Raw genomic sequence first — 13,167 nt, 5'->3', positions numbered from 1 at the left:
GCCATCTCTAGGGTACCAGACATGGCAGTTACGACGGTCAAAAAGACGACGTTATTTCGTCAGACTTCGCTAGTAATTGCAACGCAAATGAAAGGTTCATTTCCGTATGTCCCCCCTAATACCACATTTATGTTTACCCCAGCAGAGGATTTGTCGAACGGTATTTTTATTGAGGAATTCATTGGAAACGTAGCTAAAGATGGGAAATATCAAATTATGGTCGAGAATCATGCGTTAAATCAAGTCATACTTCCTAGGAACACTACATTAGGCGTAATCGAGATTATTCATAACGTAATTGGGAAAATAGTTTTAAGTAAATTAGAGGAAAAGCCTACTATTACAAGTGAGCCCGTTTTAATTTCAGAGGTCTACGCTGAATTTCAAGCTCCGCTCTCTAAACTATTAAATGACATTCACGACTTGTTCGCAGCAAAAGATTCAGAATTAGGGAACACTAATCTCATTAAACATACAATTGATACACAAGGAAGAGGCCCTATTCGACAACGCCCTTATCGAGTTACAAATAATCAAAGAAAAATATTGGAAGATAAAGTACAGGAAATGTTGAATGCTAATGTGATCCAATATTCACATTCGCCATGGGCTTCACCTGTGGTTTTAGTGGAAAAGAAGGGTGGAGAAGTAAGATTTTGCGTTGACTATAGGAAATTAAATAGTATTACGAAAAAGGATTCATTCCCTATGCCGAGGATAGATGAAACATTGGAAAAATTGTATGGGAAGAAATTTTTCACCACTCTTGATTTAGCTTCAGGCTATTGGCAAATTCAAGTTGATAAGCCAGCTATTGAAAAAACAGCATTTGTAGTAGAAAATTACCTTTACGAATTTAAACGTATGGCATTTGGATTATGCAATGCATCTGCGACATTTCAAAGACTAATGAATTATGTACTGAAAGACGTTTTGGGAAGTAAGGCGTTAGTTTACTTGGATGACGTAATCACCTTTTCGGACACTTTTGACGATCACTTGAAGGATATTCGCGAAATCTTTGAGTTATTGAAAAATGCAAATTTAAAATTAAAACTTAAAAAATGCCAGTTCATTAAAAGTTCAGTTAATTATTTAGGCCATGTGATCTCGACTGATGGTATTAAGCCTGATCCGAGTAAAATTGAGAAGATAATTAATTATAAAACGCCCGCTTCAGTAGATGAAGTCAGATCATTTCTGGGTCTAGCTGGGTATTACAGAAGATTTATTCAAAATTTTTAATCAATCGCTAAACCATTGACTAGATTAACCCATAAAGATCTTATCAGGAAACCTTTTAATTGGGGAAACGAAGAAAATAGTGCTTTCAAAACCTTGCGTACATCTCTAGTGACTCCACCAGTGCTTGCTTACCCCAATTTCAACGAGAAATTTTTCCTTTTCACCGATGCATGCGATTATGGCATTGGAGCGGTACTGTCTCAAATTCAAAATGGTCTCGAGCACCCAATCGCGTATTCCAGTAGACAGCTAACGAAGGCAGAAGCTAAATACAGTACGACTGAAAAAGAGGCACTTGCGGTTATCGATGCGATTAAGCATTTTCGACATTACCTTTTAGACCAACCTTTTGAGATCATTAGTGATCATCGTCCACTTCAATGGCTTAAAAATCAGAAAGATAACAATGGGAGATTAGGAAGATGGGCTACTGTTGGCCGCAACAAATTATAAATTAAAATACAGACCGGGACGTATTCACCAAAACGCAGATTGCTTGTCACGCTTAAAAATAGCTAGTATCCAAACCGAACGTAATATTAAGTTAATTTGTGAAAAACAATTAGAAGACGACCTTTGCATAGCCATTCGAAATTATCTAGATAACAGTGAACTTGAAGAAGTTTTTCTCCAATCTAAGCCAGATTGGGTAAAAGAAATTGATTATTTTGAAGTTATTGACGGTAGGCTTTACCGGCACGTGCTGCCATCTTCCGATAGCAAAAGAAACGTAACTAACCATCAGTTGGTCTTGCCTGCATCACTACGCCATCTAGTGCTCAAAGAACTACATGATGCACCGTTGAGTGGTCATTTAGCCATTTACAAAACCAAATCTAAAAGTAAAGAATCATTATTATTGGCCTACCATGCGAAAAGACATCAAAGAATACTGTCAGGCTAGTGAGGTATGCATTGCCAACACTTCGTCAAATTACAGAGCGTTATTGCATCCTCATGAAATGGCAAAGGCCCCTTCTCAAGTTATAGGCATGGATTTTCTAGGCCCTATCACACCAGTCTCGCCCAATGGTAACAGTTACATTTTAGTTATCAAAGATTATTTTAGCCGATGGATGGAAGCTGTTGCTTTAAAGGATCAGACTGCGCAGACAACAGCAGACGTGTATACAACAGATGTATATACAAAACAATTATATTATAGTTAGACACGGTATGCCTAAAGCTATTCTTTCAGATCGCGGAACCAATTTCACGTCGAAATTATTTCGTTACTTTTGTAAAAAATTGAAAATTCATCAACGGCTAACAACCGCTAATAATCCAGCCAGTAACGGGGAAACAGAGAGGTTTAATAGAACATTAACAACAATGTTGAAGAAAGAATTGAAAGACGGAGAGCATGCAAATTGGGAAGATTTGCTGGATGATGTTTTATTTGCTTATGGTAGTTCTGTCCATTCTTCTACACTGGACACCCCTTATTACTTATTACACGGTAGAGACCCTAATTTACCCTTCAATGAATTTCTTGACGCGTCCCGAAAAACATTTATATCCGCATCCGATTACATAGGTAACTCAGCCGAACGCTTGCGCTATAGTTTCCAACGCGTCCGTGAGGAGAGCGAAACAGCCAGAAAACGTCAAAGGGAGCAATATAATAAAAGGGCGAATGTAAAACAATATTTGGTAGGAGATAGAGTCTTATTAAATATTAGAGTTGTAAAAGAGGGCGATAGTAGGAAATTTACTTCCAAATATAAAGGCCCTTATAGAATAGTGAAAGTATATTCCAATAATACCGTCGACATAGCCGACAATTCATATATCTGTACACGTACGCACGTTAACCGTTTAAAACCCCTATATGAAACAACGTTATGGAAAGATGAACATTGCCCCCTATCGAGTCGCCTTCAACATTCGAGAATCGATTCCGTAAATCGATCTCGACCCAAACAATGGAAAATGAGGAACAAATGGAGCAAGAGACAAGTGAAGTAGAAAATGTGGAATCGGAAAAAGGACATCCTGATAGCGTGGATGTGGAATTTATGGAATCCGAAACGATTGCCGGAGAAATAGGACCTGGAGAAATAGGACCCGGAGATTTAGGACCCTAAAATAGGACCTGGAGAAATAGGACCCGGAGAATTAGGACCCAATCATCAATCATACTTTGAAGGGTCCTATTTCTCCCTCATAAGGGCCCTATTTCTCCATAGTAATGGTCCTATTTCTCCTTGGGAAATAGCCCTAAAGCCCGTTGTTGTAAAGGAAGAACCGGACGGCTTATGTAGTTTTACGCACTCCAAACCCCGTTATCAATTGCTCGTGTAATCAGTCCATCATAACTTTTTTGTTTGAATTCATATTTATATTTTTTTTGCATGATTACACGCATTATCTATTGCTTTACACAGCTCATGTATAAAAGTTATATTTATTTTTACACAGTGTTTGATTTTTTGCCCTTGACCTTTCGTTAGTGGCGTTTCCAGTCCTAGTATCGCCCTCCCCCCTGGCTGATATCCTTATTCCATGCGAATTCCCGGAGACGAGGGGCATGCTTTCCCCTAAGTACTCCTTAATACACTGATAAATAATAAAAAAATTATATATATATAATTTAAGACAAGCACATTTTTTAATAAAAAAAATATATGCCGCAAAACCATAAATAGAGACCTACGTGGCAAGAACGATAATAATGAGTTCCGCTCGGATCATGGAAGGCATGCCAGTGTATTGTTATACAAAACTATCATGGCACGGCTTGTAAATAATGGAACACGAGGCAGCTCATCCATGTCAATATCGGCAATTCATACGATAAGTTTGTTTTTTTCGCTAGTTTATTCAGTTTATGCTTTCCTTTCATTTTTCGTTTTCTTAATGTTGATTTATCCCTTTTCTGTTGTTGTTCCTTTCTCTTTTCTTGTTCTTCGATGCGTTCAACCAACTTCTTTCTCGTTTGTGATGTTGATTTTATTCTCTTTCTTAATTGGTTTATCAAGCTCGCAATCAATTCCACATTTTTTTTTAACCTATTGCTCTTAGTATTCTTTTATCTGTTATAATACAGAAAAGTAAAATTAGTTGAAGGTCTATTTTTTTTTTGTCGAAATCAAAGTTTACCTTGGCATCTGTTATTTTTCCTTTGTTTGTTTAGTTTCTTCTTCTCCAACTTATCTAACTTCCGTTTAAGTTCAGTTTTCATTTTATCAGTCCTGCTTTTCCCCTGAAATTGGATGGCATATGCTGGCTTGCCTTCCTTAAACAAAAAGATTATAGCACATACATACCTTACTAGCCTTTGTCCGTCCCAGGGACATCCCATCTACGTCCTGGCTGGCCGATCGGGACGTCCTATTCTGACGGCAGATGTACGTCACCAGGATGTCCTAATGTCCGGTTTTAGGGACGTCCACTGGAGGACGTCCTACGGACGTAATTAATTGGAAGTCCTGGTAACGTCCTTATTTGGGAGTACTACGGACGTCCTTAGTTGGACGTCTGCAGGATGGCAAATCCGTACGTTCAGTGAACGTACGTATTGGAACATCCGCGGAATGTCCGGATCGCGGCAGCCAAAGGACGCAAGAAAATTTGTTTAAATTAAAATAAAACCATAAATTTTTGGTAATTGATTTACATTTATTTTTACAAAATACAAACAATTAAACAAAAATTTAGCAGGTAACATCAAAAGCCTAAAAGGTCCCGCTTCTTCTTCACTGTCGGTGTAAATGAACTTGCCAGCTCTATCACTAGTTTTCGAACTGGCTTTTTTGGAACCAAGCTGTGTAATGGCTACATCGAAATCGCTGTCGACCGAGGTAATTGATGTTTGCGAAGGTGTTCTCACCTGGACGGAAAGAATAAAAAATGGGAAATTGTGATCGGCGTAGAAACTCGAACAGGAAGATGATTTGAAATACCGGTCTCTTCCATCTACTGTTTGTTTCAGTATCAGAGGCAGCCGATTCGGCACTGATGGAAGATAGCGAGCGGAATCAACGACTTTCGCCCCCATTCATGTACGTGCGTTTGTATGGGTTGTCTTCAGGGTTGGACTACCGCGTTAAAAAAAATACCGCGGTAGTACCGCGGTAATGCGGTATTACCGCTACCGCTACCGCGGTATTTGTTTGTCAACATTACCGCTACCGTTACCGCCAGTGCAAAATTCAAGAAAACGGTAACGGTATTTTTACGCCATCTAGCGATGCGTTTATTAAGCTATTCCTTTATGTAGCAGACTGCATTTTAGGTAAATATTTCAAAGCGTGTTGTTTCAGATTCAGTAAGAACTCAGAAGTCAGTTTCTTTTGTGAAAGATTCAATAATCGCAAGAATACATTATGGCACCAAGCCCAAAACGTCAATCTGAAAGGTAATTTGTTTTCCCTGATCAAGTAAGTGGTATGATCTTCTATTATGTGATTTTCAGGAAATCTAAGTCCCAGTCGGGTAATAAAGTGCTTACGAAGCCTCGTTTGGCTCCCAATCGGCGAGGTAAAGTCATAAATAATATTAGTATTAACGCTTCTCCCGATAAAGGTAAAGTATTACCAGCTAATAACCTACTGTATCTTCTTCCTTACATAGTACACGATGCTTTTCTCCACACAGGGTCTTCATCCACGGAGGAATTGGAGAGTGAAGAAGTAAGCTTTGTCCAAAGCTGCTCGCAGGGTTTGAGGGACCCCGATGAATCAAATACCTCTAAATGTTGGACAAATTCTACCTCAGGTACCCTTCAAAAGTTGAATTCTTAATTTTGCTAGGTTCTTTAGGCTAATGCTAGGAGTGTGTTATAGCTGCTACTGCAGCAGCGTTCAATGTTTTGAAGTATTGCAGCCCATCAATAGCGTATTGTAAAAAAATCTTGCTATTATATGGGTGTACTTCAAGTTATTATAGTGTTTGAAAGTATGATGGCTAGCTTATCTTATCTTTAATGAAACTTTCTATTCTAAACAGGTAATTTTGAATTTCCCACCGATGATAATGACATATCCGAAGAAGATTTAAGTATGGATATTGTCATTGAACCATCTCTCGACATATCCACCAACATTAGTGACGCGAAAACTAGTGCTACACGAAAAGGGAAAAAAGGTGAGAAATTCAAACATAGAAAAAACTTAAAACCAATAAAATTAGTTTACAATATAAATTTAATTTCACTTTAGATGGCGACATACGCGTCATGCTTTACCCTGAAACGCTAATAAAATATGTTGGACCAGGCAAGAGAAAGGGGACTTCATACTATGAATGCCTTATTGGACAATGCAAAATAAAGCCAAAGGCACTATCAGCAGTGAACAATTCAAGAGGCAACATAAGAAAACACATTTCAATCAAGCACAATAAAGAAGATCTTGAAAACTTCAACATCCTTTGCAAAGAAATTGACAGTGCCAGTGTCAAAGGGAAACGATTTTGTTCACTACAGCAACCGCAGGCAACTGCAGCAACATCAGAACAAACCCAAACAAAGCTATCGTTTAGTGGCTACCCACGCATTTTAACGCAAGAAATGTTTGACAACTATATCGTGGTAAGCTTTCATTATTTTTATTCTTTAATTAAACTTCATTACATCTGCTTGGTAGGAATATCTCTGTGACGCTGTTTTACCGGTGTATCACACTGAACGACCGGAATTTAGGCTTTTCTTGCGCAGACTATGCCCTCGTCTTCAAGTCAAAAGTAGAGGATACTATAGGAAAGTATTTCCTATTGTATCCTCCTATTTAGATAAGTATTTCCTTCGAAAAGAAGAAGATGAAGCTAAAGGAAAAACTTAATCAAGCAAAATGGCTCTGTACTACTGCTGACTGTTGGTCGTCCCGACGAAAGAGCTTTTTGGGGATGACCATACATTGGATTTCTGAAGACTTTAAGCGAGAATCCTATTGCCTTGCAATTCGAAGAGTTCAAGGTAAGTGTGATTATGACCTTCTCGCCCGACTGATAGAGTCCATTCATGAAGAATATGACATAACGTCAAAAGTCGTCGCTACTGTCACTGACAACGGAAGCAATTTCGTCAAAGCCTTTCGGTTGTTTTCCGTTAAAGTGCCTTCAATAAATACAGTAGCTTCGGTGGATGTAGCTTCTGATTCTGATCAAGGACCAGCTAAGTCTTCGCCAAAAGCTGGCTGCAGCTTTAGACAGCCCTATGAAAACGCCTCTCTCGTGAAAATTCTTGAGGAAATGGAATCAGATTTCTCAGAAAGTGATGTCGAAAACGAGGATATTGGTAAGTTTTGATACATAGTGTTAAGCTCATTGATGCATAGTAATAATTTTTTGTTATCCTGATATTCTACAGCAGAACATTTGCCTTCTGATGCTTCAGCAGATTTCGAAAACGTTGATGAAGTCCATGAAGACGACGCACAATTTTGTTTTTTGCCGTTAACGGAAACTTTGGATATCAAAGACAATGCCCAAGATATCTATTCTCTTCCGACTCATCGCAGATGCGCATCCCATTCTTTGAATCTCATCGCGAGCAAAGATGTCTTTGAAAACATGGAGCCTGCTTTAAAAAAACTGAAAGAATCTGCAGAACTAAAAATGAAGATGCTGTGGAAAAAGCAAAATCGAAGTACAAAAGCATCGGATGTCATCCAGGCAAAACTCAAATTGTTGTTTGTAGTCCATAATGAGACCCGTTGGAACTCATTTTTCGACGCCGTTGAACGCATAAGATACTTCATCCACAACAAGAAGCAAGAATTAAAAGAAGTATTTGAACACTTCAATATTCCCTATTTCCGTCCAGCCGAAGAAGAATATATTAAGGAATTTGTCAAAATCATGCGACCACTGGCAGACGCATTAGACGTCCTTCAGGCTGATCGCAACGTTTCAATGGGATATTTGCTACCAACTTTGACGATTTTGAAAAACAAATTGTTGGAATTAAAGCGAACGCCTGGCATTGTTCACTGCAAATCCTATATTACGGAAATAATAGCAGCTGTAACCAAAAGATTTAATACCTGCTTCCAGGACGATGACCACATCCTAGCTGCTATTTTACACCCTAAATTTAAAATGTCATGGGTCATTGAGGAAAACAAATCGTACTTTATGGACAAATTGCTTGCTCATCATGAAACTTTTGCTGTCAGCGCCAGTACAATCAGCGCAAACAGGTAAATATATTCTTTATAAAATTCAACAATATTTTTGTCTATCTAATTTAAATTTTCATTTAAAGGTCGCCTTTGCTGTCAGATCAAAGTGAAGAAAACGACTTATTTAGTCCGAAAAGAAAAAAAGATTTTTTCCGCTCTTTGACCACCACAAACGTCAAAAATTCCTACAACGAGGCCGTAGCCTTCATGGGGGATCCTTCGACAACAATTTCCAGCCTTAGGAAATATCCGTCCATTAAAGAGATGTATTTGAAATATAATACTGCCCTACCCTCTTCTGCTTCCGTTGAGCGACTTTTCAGCGTAGCTGGAACTATATTTCGGCCAACAAGAAATCGTCTTTCAGACGAAAACTTTGAAAAAATGTTGTTTTTAAGGGCCAATAATTCATTGTAATACGATCACATCAATACAGCAGTGATTTTCATGAATTTTGATGGTATTTTTGCAAATTTCGTTTTTTACCGTTACCGTTACCGCGCGGTACTTGGAAAAATTTTACCGCGGTACTACCGCTACCGCGCTACTTTTTACGAAAATTGAAGTACCGCTACCGCGGTAACGGTACTTTTTTAAAGTACCGCTTCCAACCCTGGTTGTCTTCCTTTAAATGATTGGGACGACCAACGATTCCATTTTTATCCTGCAACCAAATAAATTCAACGCACACAGATTGAGAACTGTTTCCTTGTCATCGATAATTACGGAAAAGCCAAACCTTTTTCATTGCGGGGATGTTCGACTGTACGCCTGCTATGAGTTGAATGACTTGTTCAAAGCCTTCTTTTTGGATCGTTTCCCCACGTAAATATACAAGGTCATAGACATTGGAGCCATGATTGGCGTCAGTTCTGCTGGGGTGATAGTTTTTTGTAGATCAGACAGAGACAAAATCGCTGTTGCTTGTGGAAGGTTTGTTCTCGCAATCGAAAATACGATCGTGATAATTTCTTCGGCTGACCATGTAACACAAATTTCGAACCTACAGCGAAGAACAGTTTTTACTGACAACTCTGCAGTTAACGAGATAAAATAATAAAGTTAATGAGAAGTATGTTCATACCCTCTCTAGGTCTTGTCGTAGCTGTACAAACAATTTCATACGTTCCATATCTTGCTGTTGTTGCTGACTTAATCTTTCCGTTTCAGTGGTTTTGGGCGGTAGCAATGGTCTGTCTCGGTTGGACTGGAAATTTTAGAAAAGAAAATTGATTGCTTGTAGTAGAGACACATGAATTTGGGAGCACACACCTTTCGTTTAAGAACCCAAAAGTTGAAAATTTGATCAACGACATCGAGATCAAGATCTAGCGTCCGCGCCGTTTCATTAATGCTGGCATGCTTATAAAAGTCCGATTCGATGAGTTGTAGCCTTTTCACACACAAGTAACTCTAAATAATTAAACGCAAAACGTAAAAATGTTTATGTATCCTATACTTTTGGGCACGGATTAAGTGCCTTTCTTCGACGGTCATTTCTTTTTTCAGCTTTCTAACGGATTGGGTGTTCTCCTCCCCCTCGCCTTCAACATGAGATCCCGTGATCCATATCCAATATTGATATCATGGAAATCAATAATAAGGAATAGTGTTACGTGCTCCTGGACATTTTCTTGGGCACTGCTCAGCGATGGTACCGATTTCGGTTTGCTACCTAAGACGATAATAAATTAATGTAGTTACTAGTTGAAAATGCATCTAAGTGAAATGATAATTAAAGAATGGCTCTCAGATACTATCTAGCAGGAAGATTAGAACGGAAAGCCTTTAAACCATAAAAATAAAATTAATTTAGATTCAATTACACATATGTGTCCATTCATAGCTGGGTGTGTAGTTGGTTTTCTCCTCAACAACAGAATTGGATGTCTTGCTTCTGTAAATTGAAATCCGTTAAAGCTCAGTACTTGCATCTTGAGATTAATGTCTTGACGTAACTAACAGCTGTAATGCTGTTATTTCATCTGAACGATAAGAAAAATGATTACATAAATTTCACGAACAAAAAATCTGTGAAAATCTAGATTACCAGAAGGATGATAGCTATAAGGCAGCTAACAAGTTGGTTCCCAAATGGTTCATGGTAAATCATGCTCTAGTTTCATGATTCTCCTTGAAAGTAACCACCTAAGAAACATTTCGGATTAGTAATGTGTGTCAAATTTCCAACTGCAACTAATAAAATTATGTCTACACTTTAAATACCTTTCCTTCCAAGTAAATTTATTTCTTCTGTGGTGCTAATGCCAACATGAATTTGAAATGTACCAAAACTGCCAAACCTAGGTAATAGAAAATTTTTAATTTTACTGAAACTAGCCACTTACCTGTCAAACAAACACCGCTTACAATAAGCAACTTCAACGATTCATAGAATTGTAGGATGTTGACACTTCGAGCTTGAAACAGTCGTCTGCTTGTAGTAACCGTTGCCATATATATCGTAAAAAACAATATTTTGCGCAAGGGCAAACAGTGTTTTATTATGAAATTAACGTTTCTTAAATTATTTTTATATAATAATTTTCTTAGTTATCTGTGTATTAAGAGGTACTTATGTGCCCTCCCAAGAATCCTCATTGAGGCACGAAGAAAAAAAAAAAAGTGAATAGCGACACTAGTAAAGGGCGGGTGATGGTAGGCCTGAAAACACCAGTAAGAAAATGTGAAATGCGAAAATCCAAATACTGTATAAACAAAATTACTTTTCTATTGAATGAGCTCTAAAAAGCAATAGAAAAAGCATATAATCCTGCAAAAATATTATGAATGTAAATTTTTTAAAAAAAGTTATAATGCAGTGAAAAGGCGTCATATTGATAACGGTGTTTGAAGTGCAGAAACCAATATAAGCCGTTCGGTTTTTTTTTCAACATATCGGAATATTAAGCCCATTCCACGTTTAATTTTTTTAAGATGGAGAATTAGGACCTCAAGGCTGGAGAAATAGGACCCTCAATAGGGAGAAATAGGACCCTTCAAAAAATGTTTGAAGATTGGGTCCTATTTCTCCAGGTCCTATTTCTCCAGGTCCTATTTCTCCGGCTACCATCCGAAACCGTGGGAATTCAAAACATGGTGTCGGACACCGTGGAGTTAGAAACAACGAGGCTGGGAATTGACCATCACCTCAATCTCACACCAATTGTCGAAGATGATTCCAGTGATAATCATGAAACGCAGCAGATAGCGCCGGATGTCGTTCCGTCAGCAACAACGACACCATAAAACGCCACCGCACGTCCGCAAAGGAATAGACAATTGCCAATGCGTTTCAGAGATTAAATCTGATAACTCATGAGCATGTAAGTCTGTTGATCGCGGTTCAGAGAAAAACAAAAAAACTCGAAATTATATAACAGTGAGTAGATCGAAAAGAGCCACATCTTTCCGACAACTCGTTGTAGTCACAACTCTAACAAGAATTTTATACACACTCCAAAGCATCATCAAAGAAAGATGGAAAACCAAACTACCGTTCAACACGAACAAGTCACCGTCGAAGGGACTGGTGACGAGGTGCAAGCTAACGCAGTGGTGTCAACAACAGAGCCCATTACCGATCTTATCTCGGAACCCACGACGACAGACAACACTGTCGGGTTGGTCAACCAAACACCTCGATCCCCAGACCAGACTAGCCAAGACTCCTGGGATCTGGCCCATCGCAACTACGAGCGCCGTCTTGAAGAAAAAACCAACAAACTCACCACAAGACTTAACGCCGACCTCTTCTCCGAAGATTGGGGCAGCGCAGTCAACACCTTGAAAAGGATACTGGACTTAGATCCAGCTAAACGCCATCCGCCACTATACAACTGGCCGTCAGAGCTGTGGGACTCAGCTAACAAAAGGCCAAGGCGCGATTGGTATGACCAATTGTAAGGCGGGAGAAAAAGAAAAGAAGAAAATAAAAAGGAAACGGAAGAAAACTTGTTTTTCCCTAATAATGTAGTCAACATGTTTGTTCCATAGTTTAGAACGCGCTTGTGCTTTTCCCTTCTTATGTTAATCAAATCAATCGAATAAACATAGTAGAAATATGCAACAACAAATTTTTGGGTTTTCAGCAAGGAGAACAACCAAACAAATGAGAAATGGCTGTGTTAAAAACACCCATTTGACGAAAAAAAATAAAACATCGAGAAATAAATGCCCAAATGCCAAGAAAAACAATTTAGATAAAACACGAAAAACAATTATTTAGTGACATCAGGTCACCTTTATTACCTTGAAGTTAATCAAACTTCGTGAATGGTAAACCGAAAAACCTACCGTGGGATTTTTTATAGTTAGGGTGGGGACGGGTATTGAACGCGGAAAACGTCGTGTGCGATACGCATAAGGCGTTCAACCAGTACCCAACCAAGATAATAACGACAAGTATATAAATACTTACACTGCATAACAGCTTTAAAACTGTGTCACCACTAACTCACCTGTACTGTTGTCTTCCTTCACTTTTTCTTATTTCTCTATTACCTTTAACACAGTAAAATAATCCAATAAACCCAAAAGTGGCGGAAAGTAGCAAGCCACGATTCGAACAGTGGAAAACACCGATCGCTGTTTTTCTTTCTTTCCCACGACATATCAGCGAAATTAGAAACATGCAAGAACAATAAAAAAACTGACACCCGAGCAATGATGAAGATGTTAAAAGAAAAAAATAAAACTCAAAACGGGTGTGGACAATCAGTGAGGATTTCTTGACTATATAAATCAGGACACATCTCCTCGCGGACCTACACTCACAGCTATCCACAGCCAAGAGACG

General features: G+C 38.5%; 2 protein-coding genes and 1 long non-coding RNA gene across 4 annotated transcripts; 1 reads left to right on the top strand and 2 right to left on the bottom strand.

The window, feature by feature from the left end:
* Positions 1–4,845: 4,845 nt before the first annotated feature.
* LOC130692671 (uncharacterized) lies at positions 4,846–5,276 on the bottom strand. Its single transcript, XR_009001522.1, has 2 exons — positions 5,151–5,276; positions 4,846–5,077 (listed from the first exon to the last, which is right to left on the bottom strand). It is a non-coding gene; the product is annotated as an uncharacterized LOC130692671 (long non-coding RNA).
* Positions 5,277–5,573: 297 nt separating this feature from the next.
* On the top strand, positions 5,574–8,786 carry LOC130692641 (uncharacterized). The gene is made up of 10 exons (XM_057515772.1): positions 5,574–5,605; positions 5,663–5,772; positions 5,845–5,964; positions 6,196–6,333; positions 6,408–6,778; positions 6,834–6,950; positions 7,000–7,483; positions 7,556–7,746; positions 7,810–8,387; positions 8,453–8,786. Exons 1-10 carry the CDS (start codon positions 5,574–5,576, stop codon positions 8,784–8,786), a joined length of 2,475 nt encoding a protein of 824 aa, XP_057371755.1.
* A 94-nt stretch (positions 8,787–8,880) lies between these two features.
* LOC130692669 (E3 ubiquitin-protein ligase Jade-2-like) lies at positions 8,881–10,744 on the bottom strand. 2 transcript variants are annotated; one of them, XR_009001515.2, is made up of 8 exons: positions 10,596–10,740; positions 10,420–10,517; positions 10,196–10,354; positions 9,829–10,044; positions 9,642–9,762; positions 9,454–9,576; positions 9,109–9,372; positions 8,881–9,033 (listed from the first exon to the last, which is right to left on the bottom strand). XR_009001515.2 is itself a non-coding variant. In XM_057515800.2 (7 exons), exons 4-7 carry the CDS (start codon positions 9,864–9,866, stop codon positions 9,268–9,270), a joined length of 387 nt encoding a protein of 128 aa, XP_057371783.1. In that variant the 5' UTR covers positions 9,867–10,044; positions 10,196–10,354; positions 10,420–10,517; positions 10,596–10,744; the 3' UTR covers positions 9,108–9,267. The 2 variants fall into 2 exon arrangements, 1 of the variants encoding a protein (XP_057371783.1); XM_057515800.2 differs by lacking the exon at positions 8,881–9,033 and having other exon boundaries at positions 9,108–9,372; positions 10,596–10,744.
* Positions 10,745–13,167: the final 2,423 nt, after the last annotated feature.

Source organism: Daphnia carinata, chromosome 6, assembly GCF_022539665.2.
Source record: "Daphnia carinata strain CSIRO-1 chromosome 6, CSIRO_AGI_Dcar_HiC_V3, whole genome shotgun sequence".
Classification (NCBI taxonomy): Eukaryota; Metazoa; Arthropoda; class Branchiopoda; order Diplostraca; family Daphniidae; genus Daphnia; species Daphnia carinata.
This window is presented reverse-complemented; position numbering and strand designations above follow the sequence as displayed.